This window comes from Netta rufina (assembly GCF_964035555.1).
Source record: "Netta rufina genome assembly, chromosome: 13".
Classification (NCBI taxonomy): domain Eukaryota; kingdom Metazoa; phylum Chordata; class Aves; order Anseriformes; family Anatidae; genus Netta; species Netta rufina.
In genome coordinates, this window is record NC_140136.1 from 5,023,926 (window position 1) to 5,051,595 (window position 27,670).

General features: G+C 42.2%; 1 protein-coding gene across 1 annotated transcript; it reads right to left on the reverse strand.

Annotated features, from left to right (window-relative positions):
* Positions 1-575: 575 nt before the first annotated feature.
* On the reverse strand, positions 576-26,315 carry GAN (gigaxonin; the record flags this gene model as incomplete). Its single annotated transcript, XM_084294643.1, has 11 exons — positions 576-757; positions 1,511-1,620; positions 7,485-7,613; positions 8,300-8,436; positions 8,738-8,887; positions 9,933-10,045; positions 10,529-10,650; positions 11,561-11,778; positions 12,666-13,016; positions 13,874-13,988; positions 26,149-26,315. The coding sequence occupies 11 exons, from the start codon at positions 26,313-26,315 to the stop codon at positions 576-578; spliced, it is 1,794 nt and encodes a 597-aa protein (XP_084150769.1).
* Positions 26,316-27,670: the final 1,355 nt, after the last annotated feature.

Below are 27,670 nucleotides of genomic sequence, written 5' to 3' on the forward strand. Positions count from 1 at the left end.
CCTCCACCATTTTTAGGCACAGACCTTAACTTTTGAGGAAGGACTAGAAGTAAAAGGTGCAACAACCAACGTCTCCGGCGGCATTACAGTCAAACAACAGTCCTTGCAGTATACCAGGGAGGTTGGTTTTCATATAGCTTCTGCGTATTATAGCTATCCAGTCCGAGATAGCACATTTATTCTTATCAGTTCCCCTCAGGGGAAACGCACCTTAGATCTTTTTTTTGCTTTTCAATAACCTTTGCCAAAGGAATACCAATTCCCACCAGTTCCAGATACAGCAAACCTCCTTCAATAACACGCTTTAGAGTCCAAACGGTTACGACTTGAAGGTGTTTCCTTGATTCCCGTTTTTTCCCCCCTCTTCTTTTTAATGTATACGTAAGTTATTTGTCCCCGAAACAAGAACTGAGACTCAAGCTTTTTAAGCATTTAAAACAAAAACAGTTACCATACCAAAGCACAGCATACAGTGTAAGTTTCAGTTGTAATTTCTCAGCTTTTCCTTTATATAGAGCTATATTATGGTGGACTGCGCAGAATTCTTCCAGTCTCCTCCACTGGCAGCATACAGATCACGGAGAAGGTACACGAATGCGGAATAATCCCTGCTGAAGCTGCAGTCGGAAGAGCTTGCAGTTTGCGATCCGCAAAGCTGCACAGCCAGTACGGCGAAGGTCCGATGGAAATAGTGGCTTAGTGCGCTGCCAGGTTCCCGTGCTTCTTTTAAATTCTCTAACATAGTCATAATTTGTACCTAGATCCACACACACAAAAATAAAATGCTTAAAACATACAGTACCCACCAGCACACTTCATCTCTAAGGCAAACACAAGAGCATGCACAGGACTACAAATCAGGTTCTAGATATGTGCCTCAAATTATTCTCAAAAGCAAAGGGTGACATTTCTTATCTAATTAAACCCACCGCACCAGGAATTTTGCTGTTTCATGTTTCTGTAGAAAGCCCTGTTTTACACACAGGCATGAAAACATGCAGTCTCCCAGATGTCTTTCCCAGTATGCGGCCAGATACTGAAAGCTGTGAGGAGGAGCGCTGAATATGCTCATTAACACACCTGTGTATCTATCACCTTGTGTAGCCACTATCCCATGCAGGTGAACCACAGGATGAGGTCCCAAAACACAAAACCACCTGCCTACCACCGCAAAGAGAGGATAAACAGCCCCAGGCACTAACATTTTTGCTTCTGTTTAGATGAAGTAACATACTCTTGATCTCTTCTGATCTTCAGACAGATAACCAACCAAATTATAATGCCAAATTTGTTTTTGAGGTCCAATGTACAAAACAAACCTGTACAGTTCTGTACAACTAGCAGAACTTCCCTGAAGACAACGATAACTTAACAGGACGTAATCTAAAATTACAGAGGACTGAAGTGAACTCCTACGTTTTCATTCTAAAAAAAATCAGTCTTATTAGCGCCAAGTATTTAAAAGACTGGAAGAAGACAAGCAACACAAGTTATGAGTTCTAGTTCTGACCTGTATCAAGATCCCCAATCACGTAAATGCTGGCTCCAATGGGCACAGCTCCATACACGAAAGAAGAACTAGTTGGGATACATAGGTTCTGGTCATTTAGATAAATCCACCTGTAAGAAAATAAAAATAAACTGGTATGTGATTTTTATCCAACACACAAAAAAAAATCCAGGTTCATTTTCCAACTGCCATCTTTGAATCAAAACCAGAGTGTACAAGTTAATTATTTTTATGTAAAAATTGATGTAAAATTGTCTAGTTCAAGACAGACCTGGTTCTTCCTAGCTAGGAAAACCAATTGGTACTACTATTTAGGAAATTTTGGATACTTTATCTTGAATTTACTGTATTTCAGAATTGCTTCACTCATCTGTGTAATCTAATCCAAAATAAATTCTTATTGCAGACGCCCAGTGTGAAAGAAAAGCAGGCATGTAAGAGCCTTTTTTCCACCAACAGCTACAACAGTCAATTTTCCCTACAAAGAAAATTCTAGTTAATTTTGTCTTCAAACCAGCAAAATCATAAAAACGTGTAAATCTTAACAGTCTATAGCAGGGGAAATACCATGTTGCCACAGTGAGTCCTCGTTACAAAGGAATGCCTTCCCCCATACAATTCCCTAATTTCTTTAACTGCACTTTACCAGCAACGCGAAATTCCCTGGCCAGGAGGAAGAACACAGCACCCGGCAATGCTTCATTTTAAACAAGGCATAAGAGATTGGAACTCAAACTGGTAAGGGAATTGGGGAATGAAATGTTCATTTCTTGGAAGTGAAAGAGAACTTCCCAATCACATATCAGGCTCTTTTCAAGCACTTCCTAGCTCGTTCTGTAATCCTACAGCTCCCCTGTGTTCACATTAAGAACACCCTCATTTCAACACATCAGCCTGAACTTCCTGCCACATGAAGAGCAGGTTTCTAAGTTGAAGCCTCTGGAAGCCAGGTATGTACCCCGTCACCCCTGAGAGACACGGGTTTATAAAGGTCCCATTTCTCTAGAGTTGTCAGCACCCTCTCCATGGTTTTGAAATCAATTTCTGCAGATGCTGCTGCACTTTTGCAGACGCTGTCATAGTTACGATTGTTAGATCCTGAAGACGCACAAATCAATGTTATTTTAGGTGACTGCTCCCAGATCTTTTATTAAGTAATTTACAGAAAACAGGAGAGTTTGAAAAGCCTTTGACAGCAGTACCATCCATTTGCAATGCCACACCTGGTTAATTTGAGGGAAAAGTCAGGAAATATTCTCATGGATATTGCTGGCCTTGGAAAATTCTGTCTCATCCTCACTCATGATTCAGAAGCAAGCCTCTTTCCTGGCACTGAAAGGGAAGCTGCTACATATTAATTGTCTTGGAAGGATCGATTTTAACGGCCAAATTAAAGGATGAGCTGCCCATTATTATTTTATTGTCTATGCTATACACTGAACACTACAATGCTGCAGAAAGGAATGGAAACGTTTGTAGCTGTCACAGAGGAACACAAATGAGCAATGAAGAGAGGAAATCTTTTGCAGTGACTCAAGAACTCTGTTACACAGCAAAACGCTTTTTAGCATATTTCACTAGCTTTCTTTTTTGACTATGGGAAGAGGACATGTTCAATATTTTTATTTTTAGTAGCAAGGTACCTAGAATTAAGAAAACTGAATTAAGCAGTAGAGAAATGGAAGAGGAAGATTATTATTTTTTTAGTTGCAAATAGAATACTACGTCAAGGAAGGAAAAGTACAACACTAGATGGGTTAGGCTAGCTACTCATCAAGTGTGGAAATCACGTGAACTTTGGGGATTTGGCTGCACCAGACAATCAAAGCTCTGGAGTTCAAAAAGCGCAGGACCCAACCGTTTTACTACCGCACATCAAGGAAAGAAATATTAAAGAATCTGCAGTTGCTTGTGAAAATTCCTTCTCAGCCTTTCTCAACACACACACTTTAAAAACAGCCCCAACTTTTCAGGAACGCTTACAGCAGTTTTAGCAGTTAAAACTAGGAAGGAACAAAGACAGGAAGGGCAAGGGGTCACGTTTCATCAGAGCTTGACTACGCTCCAGCTCCATGTGGGCTGTGCCTACTGTTGGAACAGTATGGAAAAAACACCATACAAGAAATTCACAGTCTTCAGGAATTCGAAAACACTCCTCGGAACACAGCTCTTACGTACTTCTCCAGGACGGCTCTGCTCAAACGGAATCCGAGAGCGGCAGAGGCGCGTAACCACGGGCAAAAACAATTACTGTGAAACTGAAATATGCTTCCACAGAAATTAAAAAAAAAAAAAAAGGGGGGAGGAATCCTGATTTCTTCCAGTCTTAAAGGGATACAACCAAAAAAATTAATTTAACTGCTGTATGTGCTAAGCGGGGTGGTAACTTATTTCCAAATGAGAAGTAAATAGAGGCACAATACAGACCCAGTGCATTCGCACACGTCACCTTCAGCTCCTAGCAGCAGTGAAAGGAAGCCTACAAATGAATGAAAACCTCTTCTGTGCTCTGCTTATCTGACAGCACTATCAGTCAGACAGTTTTCTCATGACATTTGCATAAGCATTTCCTTCTAATGAGATTCCTGCATACCATATGGACCAACCTCCCTAATACTACAAGTTTGTTTGGTTTACTATTTACATACCGCTGAAAGCATTTTCTTATTTCTATGATGTTCCAGAAGCAAAAGGAATTCGTTTTTTTAGCCAACTACTGCTACAGAACAAGCATCTCACTTTTATTCCCCTAGATATCTGCAAATTTTGATAATTCTTTTGAACTAGGAGCTAGTAAGAATTAAAAATAATAATAATTTCAAAACAAAACAAACAAAACCCACTAAACTACCCCACTCACAGAGAACCAGTGGCTACACTCAAGGACAGGGCTCCACCAGCACCTCTGACATACATGTTGCTCATCTCTCACATTTTTTTAAAATCAATTCTTATCCTGAGCTGTATTTTTAAAACAAGTATGCAATGTACACAAAGCTCAGTTCATAACCCTTAAAAAAAAAAAGTCTACATCCTCAAAAAACCCTGCGGCCCAATTGTATATATTTCCTATCCACAGTTTACTTAAATTCACTCATGCACAAGGCTGACAAAACATTTATTAACTGAAAAACTTCAGTTACAGAAGTACTTCAAATATTATGAGAATTACTACATTACCCACTCCACATTTCATGTATGCTAGTATTCCATCTCACTTCATTTATTTTATTGCTTGTTTATACAGTATAGTTTAACAGGATTTTTAATGTTGGTGGGTTTTTTTTGTTTTGTTTTGTTTTTGGCTCATGTGAAGATCTCGGCATATTTCAGTCTTTAGAGAAGTGTGTGTCATGGGGAAGAATAACAATTCTGAAAGACTGCACACAATGAATTATTCTGGACTAAGTTACTGTCCAAGTAAGCAATATCAAACAAGTTAAGCCTCAGTCCTTTAATCCAATTGAAAACAGATTTATACCAGTTTATATACTGATATAAGTGCAAATGCTTACCTAAAACCCGTAACTCAGTTCCCCATGGACTCAGGATGCCTAGGATAACTCTATATCCTTTCCTCTTAGGTACTGAGGGCTGTGTCACACATATGAAAAAATGATGCAAATCATGCACATGTGTATTGCTGCACAGAACTGAACCAGCAGTACCCGATGGCTGAACTCAGTGCAAAAAGCTCCTTCCACTCAAAAAGGGATCAAACATGACAGAGTTCTGAAGTTACTTAAACACAGCTGGAAAAGCCTGTAGTTCATTAGGAAATATGCAATACCAGTATGCAGCTATTCAAAAAGCCGCTCTGAATTTTGTTTTGAGAGCTTTCTGGATATACACTGTTAGAATTTATACACTGAGCTTTTGGCCCACTGTTACTAAATAATCTTCCAAACACATTCCTCCTTTCCACAGACTTTTGTCAATCATCTACACACACAGTCTGTGGTGGTATTTCAGGTTTGATCAGACAGCTCCAGTATTATTTCTTCATTGTAACTAGAAGGGGAATACACTAATTGGAGTTTCAAGGTGCTTCATCCTGACTTCTTGAAGCTGCTGATTTGAAGGCTAATTACTACTATTTGTTTCAGAAACTATCACAGAAGAAATAAATGCACTTTGCAATAATAAATTAATCATCTTATAAGACATGCATAAGATTAAGATAAAGAATCAGTCTTTGCATACATCACATTAAACTATGTACTATGGAACTGGGATGAAGACATCGTCCACCTTTGGTAAAACGTATAGCATCACTTCTGCTTTATTCGGAGTAATGATGCACAGCACAGCACATGATACCCTGTGCAAGTGGAACTGCTTAACTGATCAAACACACACCCCAGTATTTAGCATATGGTTTTCACAGATTTAAGAGAAGCACATAATTTAAGCTTTCATGCTTCCCTCCAAATAAAGTGATTTAGATTTGTTTTCTGCGCTTACTGAATCAGCTGAGGAAACACCCTCATGTTTTCCAGAGAGTCAACTTGCCTTCATTTGGTATTCATTTCATATTTGCAAAACACTATTATAATGAAATTATTATAATATTCCAGATTCAATCTTACTTCAAAGGCCAGTGCCAGACAATAGTGTATTCTGTCTTGGCATTTGGCAGGCAGAACAATTTGCTAACTTCACTTTGAAGCAAAGTCCCTTTACGACTATTTTCTCTCTTCCCCAGGCAAGCACAGCTCAGGCTTTTCAGGCACTGCCATGGCTTCAGCGAGTGGCACTCATCCTGCCCAGCACTCAGGCAGTGTCTGAAATTAAGGATAAGTGCTAGTCCCTGCTAGCTAATGCTATAAAACAGCGTGGTAACACAGCACCCTCTCCTGGTTAAGTGCCATCACTTCTCACTCCGGGGGATGAAAACGGGCTCTTCCAAAACCAGAGGACAGAAGCAGATTGCTGCGGAGCAGCACAGGGAGCTGGCACCCAGCTGGTAACCAGCCTGGTCTCCCAAGCAGCGCTTGGAGCCCATGCACAAGTTTATGCCAGGTTGAACTTTTAAGATTGAATTCTGTGTGTTGGCAAGGCAGAAAGACAAAGCAAAGCAGCCCTCAACATGTGCCTCTGCGAGCAGCTCAGCAGTCACATTACCTGCTGCTACCTCACCTCCCTCTGTGCCAGCACAGCCCTCGTGGCACTCACAGGACAGATGAGGTCCTAGATCAAGAGCTGAAGTGCCTGGATTTGTATTACAGCGATACATGAAGCCTGTAACACCTCTGGGATGCCACACCATGCAAACCCAGAGAAATGCACTATTAGAAATGCTGCCTTACAGATACCTGCAGACAGCAGGTGGCACCACCAACTCACCTGCACTGGGCCAGAAACTGCAAACTTTTTCAAGCTACACTTTACCTGTGAGCTTAGACTGCACCAACTAGAGCACTGGTAAGAAATCATGAACTATATATCACCTTCTGAACTATATACCACCTCTTGCCCAAAAGCTTATTAGCCTTTAGCATTTCCCCACACCAAGGGAACAGAAAACACTAGGGAGCATCAGCAGCATTAACTTCTCTTATCTGTCTGCTTCCTATAACCACCTTGAAGAGCATTTCTTCTCCAGCTTCTTTTGATTATAGCTAGTTTGGACATCATTTAAAATAACACAGAAGACCCTTTCAAACAAAAAATTAAAACCTCTTTACATTCACACCTTAGAATAAAATTATATAATAAACTTCCAACTACTATTTCATTTTTGTGTGCTTTTATACAGGTGACAGACATAAAAAAGCCTTTATCTTGTAATACAGACTTAGTAATCTCCACAGTCAACATCTTTGAGATTTCTGACAGTAAAGTCTTACTGCAATTCAGCAGAATAAAAAAGCAAAGTTGTCCAATTTACTGTTACATGCAAGAAGAAAACACTGGAAGTACCAAAGCTTGTCAATTATGACTGAAGCATATACATACAGCTATAATTAGTTACCTTTTAAACTCGTCATGATAAAATTCAGATTTGCATGTCACCATCTCGCTGGCTTGACTGTCATCACGACTCCTGACCCCACCAAATACATAAAGTTCAGAGGCAACTCCGCAGGCCACTGCCCCAAATCTGCAAATCCAAATAAGAAAGGAGGAAAAAAAAAAAAAAAAAAAAAAAACACAACCAAAAGATATATCAAAACCATTTAATCCATCTAAATTTTCTCATTTTTTTTACATACATGTATATAGCTAAAAACATATTTTTATCAAAATATTATATATTCGACAAAGTTGGATGAGTCATTAATATAAAATTATGAGCACCTACTTCAGACCATGTAAATGAACAAAACAACAAGTACAATTCTGAAGCTCCAACTGAACTACAATTTCTACTTTGTTTTGCATCAGGATAGTGTTGCTTGTAACACGAGAAGCGTATTCCTACAGAATCCGTATCTATTGCTTGGATACTTATCTTTACTCAGCCACATCTTGGCATTACAATCACAGGCCACCATGATCAGAAAGACAGTGTGAAATTCACAGGGCTTTCTAACAGCAATATTTAGGGATTTTTCAAAGGAGTAAAGGTAAGTACTTCTAATCAGAGCATCAGCACTTTGGCGTTAAAAAGTCTGCACATGATATGAAGCATAAACTGATATAACACTGATGACATGAACTGTCAACTCTTCCTTTATTTAAATAAGTAAATAACCAAATGCTTTTATGACTGTTTTAGAGGTTTCTGACTGAATATACTCTTGCAATCTAGTTCTCCCTCTCCTCCTGCCCTCCGTTTTTACCCACCTTCTCTCCTTCAGAGGACAGATTGCTGTCCACTGCTGAGTCCTAGGATCATAACACTCAACAGATTCAAAGAGCTTTCCATAGGAGCCTCCACCCATTGCATAGATTTTCTTCTTCATAGCTGCATAGCAGCCAATCTTGAAGATAAAAAAGAAAAAAGTACACCTAAGATTACATACAAACAGACAATGTCAAGAGCTCAAAGCGACCTATATACACATGCACACACACACATATATTTGGGTTACCTGTACTGCACGTCAAACAATGCTGTACATAGAAGTTTTCAGCCACAGTTTTAATATATAAATAAAGTTGCTCATTTCATTTTGAGGATTATTTGTTACATTTTCTACTTGAAACAAAGGGTTAAAATACATAGGTTGGTTTAAACTGTTTAACAGCAAGCGATGCGATAGCATTCAATATAGTTCTTACCTTTCTAACCATAGTCAAGTCTGGCTGCTTGGTCCAGGTACGGCTATAAATATCATAGCTCTCCATAGAGATTAGCTCCCTTTCACCATCCTCGCCTCCCAGAATATACAGAATTCCATCAATCTCTACCACACCAAAATTATGTCGTGCCTAAGGAATAAAGTCAACACTGTAACTGCTGTTGTAAATAAATCAATACAATTTTTTTTCCTCATATCTGTCAGCAAAGTGATACTGGCATTATTTGTGTTTTAATTTATTTACTAGAAGTTAAGGCTCAATCTCACAACGAACATAATTAAACTCTCCAATTAAACAACACAAAGGGTAGTCAAACAGCAGCAAAGGCAGAAGGGACTCTGCAGAAATCTAAGAACAGAGCTTGGCCATATTTCAGTTTGCATAGTAGCGGCCTCCAAGATGAAGCTGCTGCTTTCAAGTCTCTACAGTAGCAAAATCTGGACCCACGATCTGTGAAAAGGCAGCCCTTCTGTTTTGTAAACAGCACAGCTACCTTCACTGTCTTACTCATAGTAAACAAGAAACATAATGCATCACAACTACAAACGTGGATTTCCTTTGAGCACAACTACAGGTCCTCGCCAATAAGAGACTTTAATAAGGAAAATCCTGTGGCAAACAACAATTTTGTAACAAACAACCTGTGCTGATTTAAGAAAATAAAATATGCAGGCACATTAAAAATAACAAATGCAAATAATAAACTGTTCCTTTTTGATGGGATGCAAATATGAAGAAGGAAATATTAACTCAAAACTTAAATACAACTGTGCAAGCCAACTTCTGCATGTTGACCTGCCCTCTGTCTCTTCTGCACAGCCCAATCCCTTTACCCCTGTAAGAGTTCTCTTGCATACAAGGGAAACTTATGCATATTCATAGAAGGTCAGTCTACACAGAGCATTAAGCATACTGCTTCAGTGTGGAATTCCTGAGGTTCAGCTTTACAGCTAGCTGTTCACCAGGTTTTCCAGACCCTGCCGTCATTATCGAACCACAAGAAACCACAAGATATAAGTAGAAAGCAATCTGTAGCATGGCTTTGAATGCATAAAATGCAAATGACAGGAGACTCAGAATAAAATTTTGCAAAGCAACAGAACATTTTGCCAAAGTAAAAAAAAAAAAAAATAAAAAAATAAATTAAATTCCAACAGTTAAGTAAGGAGCTTGCCTCATTCATCGGTGGCAAGGAACTCCATGAATTGGTATCTGGATCATATTTCTCTCCAGAGCTTAGCGTTCCTTTGTTTTCATCTTGACCACCAAGTACAAATAAAAATCCTTCTGTAAAACAAAATATGATGTGATGTTAAAAACAGGATTCACACCTGCACCCTGAGCAAGACAACATGACTGGTGAGCTGTATCCTAGACTTTGCTAAGAGGTTCAGACCAGTCACAGGTCAAACTCTGGGCTGGAGAAGGTAAAAACGCTTATTTATACTTGTACTTAAGTCTACTACTGCAGATACTATTCAATATATTCAGTGATGCAACAACTAGAATCTACTTGAAACATGAAATACTCCTGGAGAGACAGATGAATAGGTTCCCACAAAATATTGTGCGAATGGTCATTTTAAGACACTCAGACGACAGGAAGTTTCACAGAATAAAGTCATGTTTTGGCCAGACAAAGGGGAAGCATGAAATAAACCCAGTGCAACCAATCTTAAAATAAAAGAATTATTATAAACGGTATCTCGCATTTTGAGGCAGGGTAAGTTTTCACAACATTGGCTTGACAAACACAAAGTTCCCCTTTACCTGCTGACAATACTCCATGATTGATCCTTGGAATACTCATAGGAGCAAGTTCAATCCAGAGCTGCCTATTGGGGTCATAAAGAGGACACATGCACCGCATCACTGAGGTTGGTTTCCGTGATCTGAACACAAGGTGAGGAACAAACAAACAAAACTGAGACACGGTTTTATAAGTTCACTGTTAACCACTGTGTCTGAAACTTTTCTGTTCAGAGCAACATACATTCATAAAGTATGGCATTTACCTGCTAAGAAGAAAATCCCCAAACCAAATGCAAGTTTTACTTTTGTACAAACTGATGACATAAAAAGCAGGAGCACCTCATTCATATTACATCTGCACATACTTTTATGAAGAACTTTGCTTGAACTGAGAAGAACTGATGGGGATTTTCAGTAATGTCTCAGAAAAGTGAGAGTGCAACCTGATATGCAAAACCTTAAATATCTGAGTGCTTTATTTCACTTCTATAAAGAGCTAACTTTTAGAGTGCTAAACTTTAACTGGACAAAACCATCTCCTGCACTGCATGGGTAAAGAAAAAGCAAAGAAAGGGATTGCGTGGAAAACAAATTTTCACCTGGCATCTCAGATACATTGATAATGTTCTTTGGAACCACAGCTACTATAAGCAAAACAGTTAAAGCACACATTCATTGTTATTCAGGTTTACTATAGATGCTTTTCACATCATTAGAAAAGAGTTTCTCCAATGTTGTGTGCTTATTTTGAGTAAAATCTATTCAGTTAAAAAAACAGCCAATGTTTCCTAAACATACATGACCTACTTTAAGTCTACCCCATGTAGAATTTCAGAAAATTATCACAAAATAACTATTTATTGCTGAATCATTCACAAAAGTATTTTAGGTATGGCTGACCAACTCAAGACCAAGCTCAAATGAAATACTAATAAGCACATTAGGTGTATAGAAAACATGCTGTGTTTTCAGATGCCCCGTGGATGCTGGATGGTTGGATTTGTCCGTTTGTGACAACCTGCGATGCCTCTTAGTACTCTTAGTACTTACACTCTTTCCTCTCCACCGACAGTGACGATACACTCTGAGTAGCCCCGGGGCTTGAAGGAGGCCAGCATTGCCTCTCCCTGCTGCGGTGGCGTGAGCGGAATATTGTTGCATTCTTTGACAATCTCCCGTACCAGCGGTTCGCTCATCATCTGCTCCCGTAAGTACGCTGCATCCAGGCCTGACACCCACACTGCTGACATGACATCCTTCATGTGAACCTGCAGAAAGAGGCAAATGCAACGATATTCCCCAGACTTTACAGAACAGCACCAAGGCACCTGTACATACAGGTACTTCTGTACCTATGAAAAGCTTTAAGGAGTATTTTTCATATTGGGAAGTAGTAGCAAAATCTACAGCAATGCTATTAAGTCTTTGAAGTTTCACTACAAATGGGCCGCTTGTTCTCTGTCTCTCTGAAATCAAGATTATGTTATTAAATGCCAAAATTATCTTTTTTTTTTTTTTTCTTCTTAGTGTCTATGAAATAATAAAGACAGCAGATAATAATAAAGACATCAACACAGCTTTCACCTTTTTACTACAACCATGCTGTCTGCATTTTTGGCAAAATTCAACTCTAATTCAAGAACTACATTATCCGTGAAAGAAGCATACTCAGAAAACAAGGTTTAGTAGGAGAAGCTGAGAGAACCAGGACTGTTTAGAATTGAGAAGAAGAGGCTGAGTAGAGACCTCATTGCTTTCTACAGCTACCTGAAAGGAGGCTGCAGTGAGAAGGGTGTCAGTCTGTCTCTTTTCTCAGGTGACAAGTGATAGGATGCAAGCCAACATTCTCAAGTTGTGCTGGGGAGCTTTAGATTGGACATTAGGAAGAATAATTTCCGCATGGCAAGGGTGCTTAAGCATTGGAACAGGCTGCCCAGGGAAGTGGCAGAGTCACCGTCACTGGAGGTATATACAAGATGTGGTGCTTAGGGACATGGTTTAGTGAAGGGCTTGGCAGTGCTTGGTTAATGGCTGGTCTTGATGATCTTATGGGTCATTTCCAACCTAAACGGTTCTATTTTAAGCACCCACCAATTAGAGTAAGCAAAGTGATTTGAATTACATTTGAAAAAAATAAGCCTTTTGATATCCTGACCTTTCTTGATTCTGAATCATGAGAAATCCACCTAATAACCGCTTCAAAGACGTATTTTTCGTTTCCAACATTGAGCTTTTCCATTGACAGTACTTCTTTCAGTTTTTGAGGAGTCAGTTCCAAGAATTCCTCCGTGCTGCTGACATCTCGAAAATGAGTTTCCAGATACTCTGAGGCAAGGTAGTGAACATGATGCAAACAATAGTGCAGTGCAAAGTCCCGAATACCAATACAGTTCTCAGCAGCTATGCAGCCTTCTAAAAACTCACAGCAGAGAGTTTTTAAGTCTGTAAGCAACAGGAGATCAGCTGCCTGTACCACATCTTGGATTGTTTCTTCATTTAGCCTGATCTGCAAGAATTAATTTAGAAGTTATCGCTATCACTCATTTGCTTCATGACATGTCTGCATTCATTACACTCATTCTCAGTGGCTGGAAAATGGGAGTATTAAAGGGTATAAAAATTATGAGAAATCACTACGACTACTGCATGTTTATAAACCAACAAAAAAATGGAAAGGCATTAGCTTGACTGAAGGTGTCAAGCAGAACTTTGCACCTCAGGGAACTACAAAATTGCTAATCTAATCTGAGAACCTAAAATGAATTTTGTTGCAATAAACGAATAACTTTTACAAATGCATATCCAGAAAAGAATTCCAAGCTATATTGGCCTTTTTGGTTTATGCTGAAACTTAAAACTAGTTCAGCAATCACTGTCTGGTTCTGAAAAAACTGGACACACCAACTTTAATTCCTGCTAAGGTGACTGGAACAAAGATCTGAATGGGTACACAGCCAGCAAGAGGCCAGCGAACTGGGCATGAGGATGCCTGCTGTACTGTACAGCAGGTCAGTGATGGGGTCTCAGCCTCCATTGCTATCACTCCAGTTTTCTTTTACAGTAGTAAAAGGCTGCGTGCTTTAAAGCTGGTTACTGAAGTTAGTCACCCTTTTAATACCAGTTTTAATAATAAACACTGAATCTTTTAGTCCTTCCCCCCATAGCAAGAGAGAACTGCAGAGCTCAGTCTCTATTTCACGTACAGAGCCCACATGTGGGCTTCTTCTGCCTTGCAGAAGTTGTTTCAGTACTAAACTTTATAGTGAGATTCCTGATTGCTATTCTGACAAATAAGCCTATATTAAAACTCAGGTTATTTTTCCAAACAATTCAATTTCCATCTAGCACATTTTAATATCGTACCTGGCCACTGAAGATGTAATCTAGTATCTCTTTCATGATATCAACAGATATCCCTTCAAGTTCAATCTTATACGTTGAGCCATCGTCCTTAGGAGGATTGTAATTCAACTTCGTTCTAAGAGGAGAGGAGAAAATGAATCAATAAATAAAAAGCACTCGTGACCTGGGCATACTATTTATTTCTACAGAAATCAACAGTAAACAAGCTATAGATCACTTCAGATGAAACAGGAATGTTAAAACCTTACCATATAATTTGAAAATTGCCTCTCTTGAATTAGCATGAAAAGGCTATATGCACAGTTTCTAATATTGCTCATCACATTTCCAAACAGAACAAATATGTTAGCCTTGCAAACTATTCATGCATCAGAGAGCCAAAGTAATTTTCCCATGGCTCATTCATGGCAAACATTCATAAACATCACTTAGAACTTCAAAAAGAATGGCAGTTCTGCTGAGAGGTGAAGCAAGAATTTGCTTTGGTAAAGGTTGAAAAAAAAAAAAAAACAAAAAAAACAACACTTGAACAAAACAAACAACCAACCAACCATTGGAATGAGCATACGTGATCAGAATATACACTGGCAGCACAAATATTTTGACTGCATTACCTTTCTGTGTAGTTTATGATGTTATCAGCCTAATGCTATGCCTGGCTCTAACTGAACTGTGTGCTCACAGTTCTAGGAAGCAGCCCGTGTTCTGCTCTGCCAGGCTTTAAATATTCATCGACACCAGTGGACACTGTACTCAGGAGCAATTTCTTTAAAAATACCAGGAACAGTTCGATGTGCTTTTGAACAGAACGGAGAAGTGGGGCAGGAAGGAGGAGGAAATAACAGCAACGCAGCCAAGTTTGCTTTCCATCAGTTGTAAGTACAAGCACTTCTTCCAGGAAAGACAACTAGGAGTTCAAAAGGGAACCAGTCTAGTAAACACAGTCCCAAGAGCTGAAAGCTCATTTTGAACTTTATTTTCACACTTTAGGCAACCAAGAATACATTATAAAGACCAGAAAAGTTGTTTCACTGCCTGTATATATACCCACACGTTTACATAAACCCTTTAAAAGCATTTCTATTTTCATTTGAATATTTTCTTATATACAGTAAGTTTCTTAATGTGAAAAGCTGTGGCTTTACTAAGCTGAAGACATCTTAATTTGTCACCATCCTCCACTATCCACACTCATACTACATAAATACATAAATAGGACTTAGCTAAGGGCCAGATTCTGCTTCACTTACTCACACTCGGGATAAATTAGTTTCTCACAAGATACAACTCACATCGAATAAAATCCTAGTCTATAAGGAGCTATTTTTAAGTGTGAATAAGGGCGGTAATTTTAGCCCTTGAGTTAATCATATTTGTGGTCTTGTTCTCACAGAGCTCCGTCACGAGTCACGCTGCTCCCATTCACACGGTCGGCTGCAAGAGGGCTGAAGCTGAGCCGCTTCGTTCCGTGTTTGTGCAGCACCCAGCACGAGGTGGAATACAAATAACAGGACAACACCAGGATTTGGATTAGTGAATTGCTGATTTCCTAACACTTGGAATGTGATGAGGAGAACCAGACTGGTTCTGGGGTTCTGTGAGGCCCCAGGTGACTTCTGACACGGCATGCGGTGTGAAAGCAGGTGCTGGTTTGTGAGCTGCCAGCTGAAGTCCTGCAGAGCAAAACCAGGCTGGAGCACCGCTGTGCAGCTCACGCCCCCACCTGGAATCGGCTTTTGTCATCCCCACGAGCTCCAGGTGATAAAACAGCACACACACACACAGAACTGAGGTGTCCTTACACAGATTTTCAGGTCTACCCAGAGTACCTCCATTTTACCTATGCCAATTACACTCGAGTTGGGGGTTTCTGCCACACAGAACGTGGGCCAGCCACACATCATGGGTTTTGAACCAAGCACAAGGTGTATAATAAACACATTGCATGCCAGGGCTAATGGGGAGATTAGGGAAAGGACTGGTGCTATTTATCACTAACTTTCATCTCTGCATCACCTGCACACACCCAAGCTAAATCACCTCATTGCACGGACTTTACACGGACGCCTCCTAGTAACAAGAGAGCGTTGCTAAGAGTTTTTGGGTCTTATCAGGCTGGATGTTCTAATTACCGTGTACCTTCCAGGCCACAGCTGTTATTAACCTGAGAAGAAACAAACCAATCACTGACGCTTGCCCAAAATAAACTCAAAGCAGAAAAAATAAACTTGTGAGCACATCGATTGATTCCAAAGTTACAGGTACTTGTATGTAGGCAAATATTCACTGTATGCAAATGCATCCCACTCACTTTCGGGTAAGCTTTCTTCCTATCACGTGTCCTGAGAAGCGGTAGTTATCCGTCTGTCTCATAACCCTCATTTGCTAGCTACCAAACTACTGGGTTATCTATTTTGGTGCAGAGATGTCTGAGCTGTGACATAAGAACCACTCCCAAAGAGCAGCTGGAGGTGCTCCTTGTTCCTTGTGTTGGTGCTGCGAGACAGCTGCTGCCTGATGGGGAGAGTGGAGGGGAGAAAAAGATAAATATAAAAAAATTAAAGGATGGATTGTCACCAGGCTTGGGCTGGAAAAGGCTAAGATGGAAAAGAGTCTAGTGTGGAAGTGTGGTAAGAAAGCTGAAGGAGGAGAATGAAGGAGGGGGTATGTAAGAGGAAGGAATGGAGACAGACGTGCCTCCTCTTGCATCACGCAGCATCGGCTGTCACCTGCACCCACTTCCACACCTCAGCAGCAGAAGCAGTGTGGGTATCCCTGGCATAGCCTATGCAACCACCGGAACGAGAAATGTTTCCAAACATGTTTGTTCCCAGTTCAGGTGCAGAGTGGACAGCAGGTTGTGAAACGCTTAACCCTGCTTCTCTATCAAATTCCGCTCTAGAAGAAAAAAGTTCCACACCACGCTCGAACAGAGATTTACAGCCTGTCAGTACATCAGGCAGAGGGACCTTTTCTTTCTCTGTTGTGCTCTTTTCCACAGTGATTCACTCAGCCCAGGACTTGTGCAGCTGAAACCTGGAAATGGTATTCAGCAAATGAAGGTGCAGAGATGTGACCGGCCAGATGTGGCTGCTTCTAATACATGTGTGAGAGCTTCCTACTAAGGACAGCATTTCTAATTACTCTAAAAGCATTCTAATTTGCCACACCACAGCAGAAAAGACTGCCTCAGTCTTCCTCAACTCAGATGAAAGACCAGAACATCAAGGTTTAGAAGGAAATAAAAGCCCACAGACAAGCAGAAAACCCATTATGCAGGAGCAGAGCACACCTGAGATGCATACCGAGCTGGGGGAAAACAAGGCCAGGCAACTTCTTAGTCCTATTTTCTTAAGTAATTTCATTTTGAGCAGCTCGACTCCATACATGTTTTAAAACCGTGTGTGTAAATGTCCCTCATCATTGTAAGTTGAAATTGCTCCTGGTAATGTAAACAAGGAGTTCAACAAATCCACAACATCCACCCCAACCTCTTGTACCTGTAGGAGAACTGCTTGGCATGTACCATACCTCGAGCAGGTGGCACCCAAACAACTGGTTTTATGCTGTGTGTCTGCCTTAGACAAATTTAGAATCTGTTCTTCCACATCACTTAAGGAATACAATCCTAATGAGTCATCTCAAATGTCACTGCATAACGCAGAATAAGGAGAAAAATTCCAATACCTCTTCTGTATACGTAAGCAACAACATAAGCAAGGTAAATCGTTAAAATGAAAACAAGGTCTTAAGAACGAGTTTTGGTATCGCTAGGAATTACAGCTCACATCTAAGAGCACAAAACAGATTTAAAACACTAAAATAAAACCAGGTAAATTGAAAACTGTCCACAGTTCTCAGTAAAATTAAGACAGATCTTCCAGCATAACTCTCATAAAAACAAACACACACACACACACACACAAAGGAAACCACAGCCATACTTTGAACCTTACAGCCAAGCCTCTATAACAGCACTGCTGTGGGACGCTTAACATAAATGAGAAGAACATTTAAGAGGGGACCTTGTTTTTCTGACCTTTTACCAATGACCTGAGGGGGTGGAGGGGAATAGCAATACTAACAAAAGGTAATAATAGAAATAAACCAACAAACAACATGAAAAACAAAACAAAGGATTCAGCCACCACCACCAAAGCTTGCTCTCTGGAGCCAGTCACCATTCTGTAGGAGTATTTTATCATTAAAACCTCTGCCTTATCTGTGAACTGTTATGAAAAGATAACAGATATATTTCTACAACCGTGACAAATTATATAGAGACCAGCTGTACTCTGGGAACACTTTCATGCTTTGCATGCGGGTATACAGGTACCTAAACATAACAAAACTTCTGCAGACTGAGCCCTCCAAAGAGCATGCTGTAGATCACATTCACCTCAAGTAGGCTAAAGACATTTATGGTGAAGAACAATTGGAAAATTTGGGAAACAAAGCCGGTTGCTTTGCTTCACAATGAGAAAAGACCAGAAGTTAAAACAAAACCTCTGCCTGCTTTGACATCATTGCACTGCTAACAACGCAGTTCCATTGACCTGCTTACAAAGCTATCAGAAACAAAATTTCAGGAGGCAAGAGGGAAATGCTCTTCTTTTTGAAAGCAGCTGTCTTTCCAAATTAATGATTTTGCTCCAGATTAGCCATAAGGACTAGTCTACACTACACAAGCTCTGCCAATATTTTTATACTAATGTATTTTGGTATTAAAGTGGCAAAACTATCATTCTAGACCAAAGGGTAATAAAATCAGTTTTTGCTGATGTATCCTTTATCTGCAGCAGTGTTTTGACCTTCTCCAGACAGCATTTTAAAACAAAGCTATATTTCTAACAACAGTTTCTGGCAAAGACACACACCAAACTTAGAACACGCTCACAGCTATGACTCAGTCCCGAGTCAGAGCAGGATCGCTACCAGACACCAGAAAACACCAAAAATGTCAAGCTAGTACTTTAAGGTTTTGCATCAGTAAGGAGAAAATTTTAAAATTCTGGTTTCAATGCTAACATAAGGTCAATTCAGCCTCCTCCTGATCCAGGTTTCCTTATGCGGGTTGAGTCTTCAGACTACGAGCTTACCACGTTAAATCTGAGTCCCACCTAAACTTCACCAATACAGCGGCCAATTCCATTTTATTTCTCTGCCTTTATATCTGCAACATTTTCCACCCATTGAGGCTGATTTTTCTGCATGAAAAATATATTAATAATTATGCTATTAAATAGGTCAGACAAAAACATGATGCAGCAGTTCACTCCACCCACCGCCATCCTCCAATACGGTATTTTACAACCAAATCAGAAGGTTCTCTTTGAGGTTGCACCCTGGCCTTTAGCAGTGCACATAAAAGACTGTCTTCACCACACCCTGTAGAGAGTGCCAGCTCTCAGGCTGTTTTGGCTGTGCCTGCCGTATGTCTCTCTTTTTAAGATTATCTGTAACTGCAACTTCTGGTCTCAAGGTGAAGTAGTCCACCCAACAGCTCAGCATAATAATCTGCAGAAGTTGCTTCAGAAGCTGCTTCCCTTGGCTCAAGGGTAACGACAGCTAGAAATAACTTAAACTTTTTATAGATGGAAAGATTAGGTCAAGAATTTAAAGCTTTTTTTTTTTTTAATGGGGGGAGGAAAAAGGAATAAAGCAATTCCTTCGACAGCAGCACAGGAGACGTGTTCAAGGCTCATGGGCTTCCCTCAATGAAGAGCTTGTTTACTCTAAAACCTGGAGTTATTCCGACTACACTGAGCTCATCCAGCACTAGGCTGTAATCTCCGCTGGAGATCTCCCCTCAACCAGCATTTCTTGCCTAAACACGCGAGCCAGGCCTAAGTAGACAGAACACACACTTGACTAACAGTCTCCAAGAAGGGCCTCTTGGAGCTTCTCAGCCACAAAAAGTACGGGACACTTTCCATCTGTTGGGTTTTCCAGCCAACACTTGGTGTTTGGGACACAAACCAGCCAGCTGAGCTCACAAAGAAGTCGAGCACAACGCGGCGGAGCTGGCCGCAGGCACCGAGGCCTCGCGCCATGCTGGCGGCATGAGGCAAAACCAGGCCTCAGTGGTGTGTGCAGCCCGCACAGCTCCCCAGCCCTCACCTGGCCCATCGTGTACCTTCCTGCAGCAGCGATACCTTTAACAATGTGGGATTTCTGCGCCAAGGGGTTTAGGAAGGTCATCTGTTTGTTATTAAGATGTAGAAAGAGAGATTTAGCTCCCATTCCTCAGCCGGCAGCAGGCTAGCTCAGTGCAGTACTCATCAAGGCTCCTCCTCAGTGAATGACATCAGTTCCATATTTCTGCCATTTTTGTGCTCCACACAGTGCTTGAGCTCACTCAGTAACAGGTGATTCATGAGATTCCATTCCACACCAGCTGAAACGAAGAGCTAGCTCCCCAAACAGCAGTGGTGTATCTGCCAGGCCACAGCTTGGAGCTAGGACCGACTTGCTTGAAGAGCAAAGGAAGACATTTCTGGGATATTGTTTTAAACCAAGAACTCAACTGTACCTTACTTCAAGATGTTTGCTTTCAAATTCGCACTGCTTTTAAGCTTGTTAAAAATGCCTTTTTTTTTTTCTTTTGAAGGACCAAGTAAAATACCTTACCCACACCATTAAAATTATCATTAAATATCTAAGACACATAACACTGTGTAGTATGTCTCTAGTAAAATAAACACTCCTGTGGCTTCCTGAAATCTTATTTGCAGGATACCAATGAACCTGCTGAGAAAATTTGATTTATTCAGGTGTTCATACCTCACTTATCCTGAGAGCACATGGGAGAAAAAGTAAGTACAAAGTAGAATGGACAAAGTTCGAAGCACACAAGTAATACTGCAGGACAGCCAGAAGCTGCGAGGAGCACTGCCCATCTCTGAGAATCCACCTGAGGAAAGCAGCAGCACTCCAAGCACACCAGAAGCTGGAAAACTGAGGTCTGCAAGGCTGTAATGAAAAGCAACAACACGGTCAAGAGAGAAAAGGAAACAGAAGCATGGATTTCACCAGCACAGAAGGAAGAGCCAAGAGTCTACAATTCAAAGGACTAGATGTGTCCACGAACACTAACAATGCTTGTAGCAGACAGCTTAAAGTCACTCAGGAGATGTAAAACCAACATGCCTGAGGACATAAACCAGCCACTAACTACATGGTATTAAGAAGTTATTTCCTTGATAGGCAACAGGTAGTTTCAGAGCTGGCCATAACAGCTATTTGTTTGCTTGTTTTCTTGGAAATATTAAGCAGTGGCAAAGATGTAACAGGGGAAGATAGATAGGGGAGACTCCAGCATGACAGTGCGTAGGTGGCACTACGCTCAGCAGCATGACGGAGGGGGAAAGCTTTGTACTATACCTGAAATAAAAGGTCTAGACAGAGCAAAGCAACAAATTCCTTAAGACCGTCAGTTACTTTTCACATGTCAGTCCACACAAAGAAAACGTTCCTTCAGTAGTTGTAGCTGAGACCAATGCAAACAGAACACAAAGGAAGATGCGTCCAGACTCAACTCCAGATTTTCCTTCCTGCACAGGAAGAGCTTCAGAACACCCTGTCCCAACCACAGAGTATGTTTTAAAGGACACCAGAAAAACGGTTAATAAAAAAGCCCTTTTAACAACAAAATTGCTTTGTTTGGCAAAAGTTCAAAAGCTAACACGGGCACAAAAGCAACCTGCCCCACCTCCTTCAACTCGCCCCTCAAACTGTGCATGTATAGGAACAGTGCGTCTCCAAACACGAAGACCAAGAAGCGTCCTCTCAAGGCTCCTTAGTAAACAGCGTGCTCCGATTTCCTGCTCTCCCTCTGCCTGACGTGCAGCAGCAGCCCAGTTGTATTGTCTGCCTGTTTTCAGCTGGGAAGAGCCTTACTGTTTCCTCCCTCTAGGCCATCTTTAGGGGCTTGTTGGAGCAGGAAGGTAATTAACAACTCCCCACTCAAGCCTGGCATAGCACTTTTCAAAATCCTTTTTACAGCATAATCTCCTCACATACCTTTATCACTGTTGCCCCCAACTACCTGTCCAAACATAATGCATATTTCGGTGCTTTTTTCGTTGTGCCAGACAGGAAGTTTCTGGACATGGTTGTGATTTTGATTTATTGCTTCTCAGAGTTTGAGACTTACAACTCGGGTATCACTAAAGCATCACAGGGGATGTTTTAGTGTCACTTGGAAAGAAGTGTAGCCTGATCTGAAAAACAGCTTTAAAAGTTTGGGAGGAAAAACCGGCACAATTTGTTCCTACCTTCCTGTAAGAGTTCAAACTGTCAGGGCAGCCTCTGAAGTCCCCAGGAAAGTGACAGAAACCAACCTCTTGTAAGAAGGCTTGACTACAGCATGGCTTTACGCTGCTGCTTGTAGCACCATGCTGACAGAAGGGGCAGGCGGACAGCTGAAAACTTAGAACAAGCACAGAGCAATTCAGCTGAACCAGCGCTTGAGAGAATGGGCTCCTGATCACCAAACACCTCCCAGCCTCAGCAGTCATTTATTTTAGCTCCAGACTGGAAGAGTTTTAAAGGACTATGAAAGGTCCCCACGAATGTCCACTAAAACCAAACAGGTAGCAGGAAAGGCACAACAGGAGCAACTGGCACACGTCGGCCTCCACCTCACATGGCTCTGCGACGCTGGTACCAAAAGCTGCCACCTCAGCCTCTCCTGCACAGACACGCCTGTGCACGAAGCAGCCCGAGCAGGCTGCCTGCCCGCAGACCTCGCTACTCCCAGCACGAGCAGCGCAGGCGCTGGTGACGGAGGACAGGTCGCCGCACTGCTCCGCTGGAAGCTGTCTCAGCGCTGGCAGGTTACAGCTTGGGGTCGGAGAAGGGTCTTGCAAGGTCTGCTTCAGCGGGTTGAGCAGCGCAGGTAAGAAGATGGAACTGCTGTCATGTTATTTCTGCTCAATATCAATCCACAGAAAGCATTTATAAGCAAATGGAATGTAACGTGTACTTGATCTTACATCTTTATTTTGGTCTGGCTATATTACGTTCATCTGGAAAAAGATGAGAATACAGTTACTGCTCCGTTATTAAGTCAGAAAAGCCTCGAGGAACAGCACAGCGTGCGTGCACCCATCCGCAATCTGTTCACACAGATGTGTGAAAGCCAAAGATGAAACTTGCTGAGATAACTACAGGAACAAAAAAGTAATTTTAAATACAGCACTTAATTGAGACAGCGGAACCACTGCTGCGTGACAGAGCAAAGCCTACCCAGGAACTTGGGTATAGATACCCTCTGCTAACGCAGCTCTCACTGCACCCCAATGCACAGGCAAACAGACGGCAAGCCAGCAAAATACTGAGAGCTGCAAGTTTCAGCTGGCCATGAACCGCTCATGCCAGACAGTGACAGAGCTGCTCGGATGAGAACATCTGCTGCTACCGCTGAGGATACCAGGAATACTTGGACCAGACCTATCCTATAAAAGGTTTGTGGATATATGCTACAACTTACGCCACGCTTACTGGTGTGAGCATAGTTTATTCTGTCAAAAGCACTCTGATGCCAGTGTAATTTACACTAGGGTCACAAACTAAACAAATTAAACCAAAGAAAAGCGTCTTGCGCAATACAACTGTAGCTATGTTACAGCTCCTGCCAGGACAAAAACTGTTAAAAAAAAAAAACACAGTAAAGTGCAGAGCTGTTGCTGGGTAGTTGCAGCAGAGAAAATCAAGAGCTAACCTGGCTCGAATTTAACTTCTCTGGGATGCAGAGCAGTCTCTCTGAGCCAAACCACGCTTTGTCCTATGGCAGTCTCTTCATCAGGAATCCTCATTTTCTCAGGCTCAGGAACATACCACAAGATGTTAGAGATACGCAGGAAGACTTTTTTTTTCTTTAGTTATTTTCTTTAATAAATGCCAGAATTTGCTCCAGGAGCACACTAAAGGATGAAGCAAACCTGTACATACAAGGCAATTCTGTAGGAATTCACACAACCACCCGAGACCTCGCTGCCCCTAGGAGAGCTACAAGCAACTGGGCATTCAGCAGCTGAGGCAAGACCTTAAGCTACGACAGGAATTAGAAGCCTTACTGGTCCCAGGCACTGAAAACTCATTCATGAGGCTGGCACTTTTTCCCTGCACTCTCAGAAGCTAGGGTATGGACAAGAAGGACAAGACCAGGAAAACATCTGTGCATCTTTCTTCCTCTTCCCACTGCAGCTGCCGCTGAGCCGCATGGACAGCCCAGTTGCCAAACACCTGGAGGGACGCCACACCACCAGACTTTACAAGTGCCCCACTCGTAACGCTCTGCCAAACAACTTCCATGCAAAACCCAAACCAAGCAATGCTCCTCTCTCCGTGGCTACACAAATCCTTCAGCATACACAGGCTCCGCTCACACCCAGCCACCCCCTCACAACGTCCATGCCTACTTATTTTCCTGCTCACGCCCTAAACGAAGCGTTCATGCAAACCATACACAACTTCGGAACCTGCCCACCAACTTGCCCACAGCCACAACACTTAATGACATAGCCAGATACAGAAAATGCAACACCAACTAATAATTACAGTGCTTCCATGCTAACTTCGACATATCCACTCGTTTTTCTTCCAAATTTTACTTCTGAAATGAGTTGCTGGATTTTCTGAGCTTTATATTGGAATTTCTCAAGCAACTCAAATCAATCGACATTCGGAGACTTTGACAGACTCTGGTACCAGAGCGTGCTTTGGAATCATCTCACCTTTCAATACCAGGACATAGAATTCCTGAGTCTCTTTATATAGAAATGTAAATCAATCGTTTTATTAAAAAAAAATAATAATATACGGGACTTGCAGAAAGTAGGTACTGTAGAGACGCATTTTATCTCTAGAGTGACTGAAACATTAATTTTAGCTGAAACCACAATGCTCCAACACTGGCAACCTACCCGACCGATTCCAGCCAACGTGAAGACCAGCTGGAACATGAAAGAGATGCTGGAGTGATGAAAAGAGGCAGCACAGGTGGAAATTAGGCTCTGCAAAGGTAGGTAAGCCAAACACTTCTCTTTATGTGCTGCAGAAGAATTAGGCACATGTATTTTTGGTTCTTTGTATCTTGCAAGCCCAAGGACAAGAGATGAGTAAGCTTAAAAAAAGATAAAAACCACCACAAAATCATACTTAAGTATTAATGCATGTAACCTACTTTCACACATAGTTAATGAGTTCCTTCATGGGATTTGAATCTGAACAATTTTGAGTTATATATATAAAAAAAAAAAAGCCGCAACTCTAATGACTACAAGTTTTGTTGTTGTTGTTAATGCAGTTAGGTCTGACTCTGACTCCTCACACACACCTCACTTGTGTTTCCCAGCACGTTTTTCAGAGATGAACAACAAAATGCAATACATGATGAAAATCTGTTAAAAGTACTTTCCCATCAAATGGCATCTTTTAACTGCACAGTCTTTTTTTGCAGTAAAAAAAACAGCAGTACAGATATACATGAAACATGCAGTTGCCGTAGAACAATTTTTCCAACAACGCGGCCTCTTTTCATCTAAAGCAAGCCTCCCAAGCCTTAATTTTGGATAGGGCATTGGGTCATCTCAAATGTGATGAACAACAGCCTAAAAAAGATCCAGGCATTCGATGAGTACTGAGTCAACTGCTCATCCTTATGTCATGCCTTTGATTTGCCTCTCAACACAGCCTTCCACAATTGCTTCTCAAGAGCAGCGCTGGAAAAAAAACAATTATGAGTATGCAAACTCCTCGGTGCGTTTCTTGGAAATCTTCCTTCTCTGAGCATTGGATGCTGTTTGATTTCTGAGCCCTGCCAGCTCCTTGCTGTAGGTGGGAAGCGCTGCTCCTTCAGCTCTGTCCAGGCTCGACATCCTTTAGAGAAGTTAACCACCAACTTCACCCACCATTTATTTATAGTTTATCCCCGAGAACACCGAGGCCCTTTTACAATGGCCATCGCATTGCCTAAAAGCACACAAAACCACAAAATCCGAGGCTCAGCCTCCCAGCCCCAGCACACGCAGGTGCTGTGAGGACTCGGCAGGCTGCAGGAAGCGCTCCTGCAGGCTGGTGCTAACGCAGCTCCCTATTCCTGGCCATATTAAACACCTCGGCCGCCCGCAGGACACACACAGGAGCCCTACAGTTACCCCTGCTGCTCCTTCGGGCTGCGCCCGGCTGCTTTTTGGGACGTTTTGCGCTGTCTCAGCGCCCTGCCCGGAGCCCCCCGGCGGCAGCGGGGCTCCCACGGAGCCGAGCCGTACCTGATGTAGGGGCTGGCGGCCGCCAGGATGTTCTTCTGCACCGGGATCTCCTCGCCCTCCAGCACCAGGTGCGCGTCGCAGAAGCGGCTCTCCTCGCGGAACGAGCTGAGGGCCCGCAGTAACCGAGCGGGGTGCTGGGGATCCGACACGGCGCTCGGCCCCGACATGGTGCCGTGCCGTGCCGGGTCGAGCCGAGCCGGGCCGGGCCGTGCCGCCTCCCTCAGCGCCCGGGCACCATGGCGGCCCGCCCGCCCTGACATCATCTCCCCGCGCCGCCCTGACGGGGCGGGGGCTGCCGCGGCCCGGCCCCGGCCCTCAGCGCCTCACGGGTCCCCCCTCAGCGCCTGGTGGGGGGAGGTTTGTTCCCCCGAGCCCACCGCCGGTTCTGTACAAGTTACTCTCTCCGAGTTCAAACGTGGTTAAAATCACTTAAAAAAAAAAATCACTTTTTTTTTTTTTTTCACGGGTTGGAGGTGAAAATGAGGCGTGTTAGCATAAGGAGAAGTAAGAAAATGGGAATGAAGTGAGGTGAGATTCGCTCGCAGAGTGCCGCTGCAGCTGGCAACGGGCCCTCTTCGGGCGAAGATTTTCGTCAGAAGGATTCTTCACGAGGTTTTAGGCCGGGTATTTAACGGGCTTAATTGCACATTAGGAGATAACTTGATTCCGTCTGCTGCTTTTTTTTTTTTTTTTTTTTTTTTTGTCTTTAACAGCATCCAAAATTTAAGTAGTGAAACTCGATTTGCAGCGAGCGAATGTGCTGTAAAAGCAGTGATGTTCTGGATCAGTCAGTGCTGCCAGGCGGGGGCAAGCAGAAGTTCGCCGCAGCCCCCTGCTCTGACGGGTAAATAAAATTCGGGTTTCTCACTGTGAAGCACCCCACTGCAACCACTCCTGGGGCTCCACTTTGGGGGAGAAATGTGTTTTCTGAGGGCCTGACTTGGTATAGCTGGGGTGGGCTGCATGCTTTTTACTACTTGCATTACTTTAAGTCAGTTTCTTTGATGTCAATCACGGTATTTAAAAATACATGTTTTTGAAATGGGGACAACTTAACATTTTATTTTATAGTTCATTCTAAATCAGCTCAATCCCATCTTCAAGTCATTTCAATGCTGGAAAAAGTAGAGTAAAGGTATCTGGAAATGTCCCTGTAGGAAAGAGACATGAATGGCTCTACAAAGGCACCATTGTTCTGCTGGAGCTAGACACAGTGCTATTTTGTTCTCCAGATGGAGATTTCAGCCAGGACATCTGCACATGTAGACCCCAGTAAGTCAGAGCTCTGCACCAAGCACTTCCTTGTGAAGACTGTGAACCTTTGAGCCAGTGTCTGCCGTTCAGCCCTTGCCAAAGTGCTTTCTGACTGGAGAGGGGTCCCAGAGAAGAGTACCATGCTCTAGCATTGTTGGGCAGCTTTCAACAGGAATCTTAGAAGCAGCAGAAAATGCATTTCACATCCTGTGTGGTGGCATTAAAAAATCTATGAGAAACGCCAGCACCTTTGCATCACTTAGTTTTT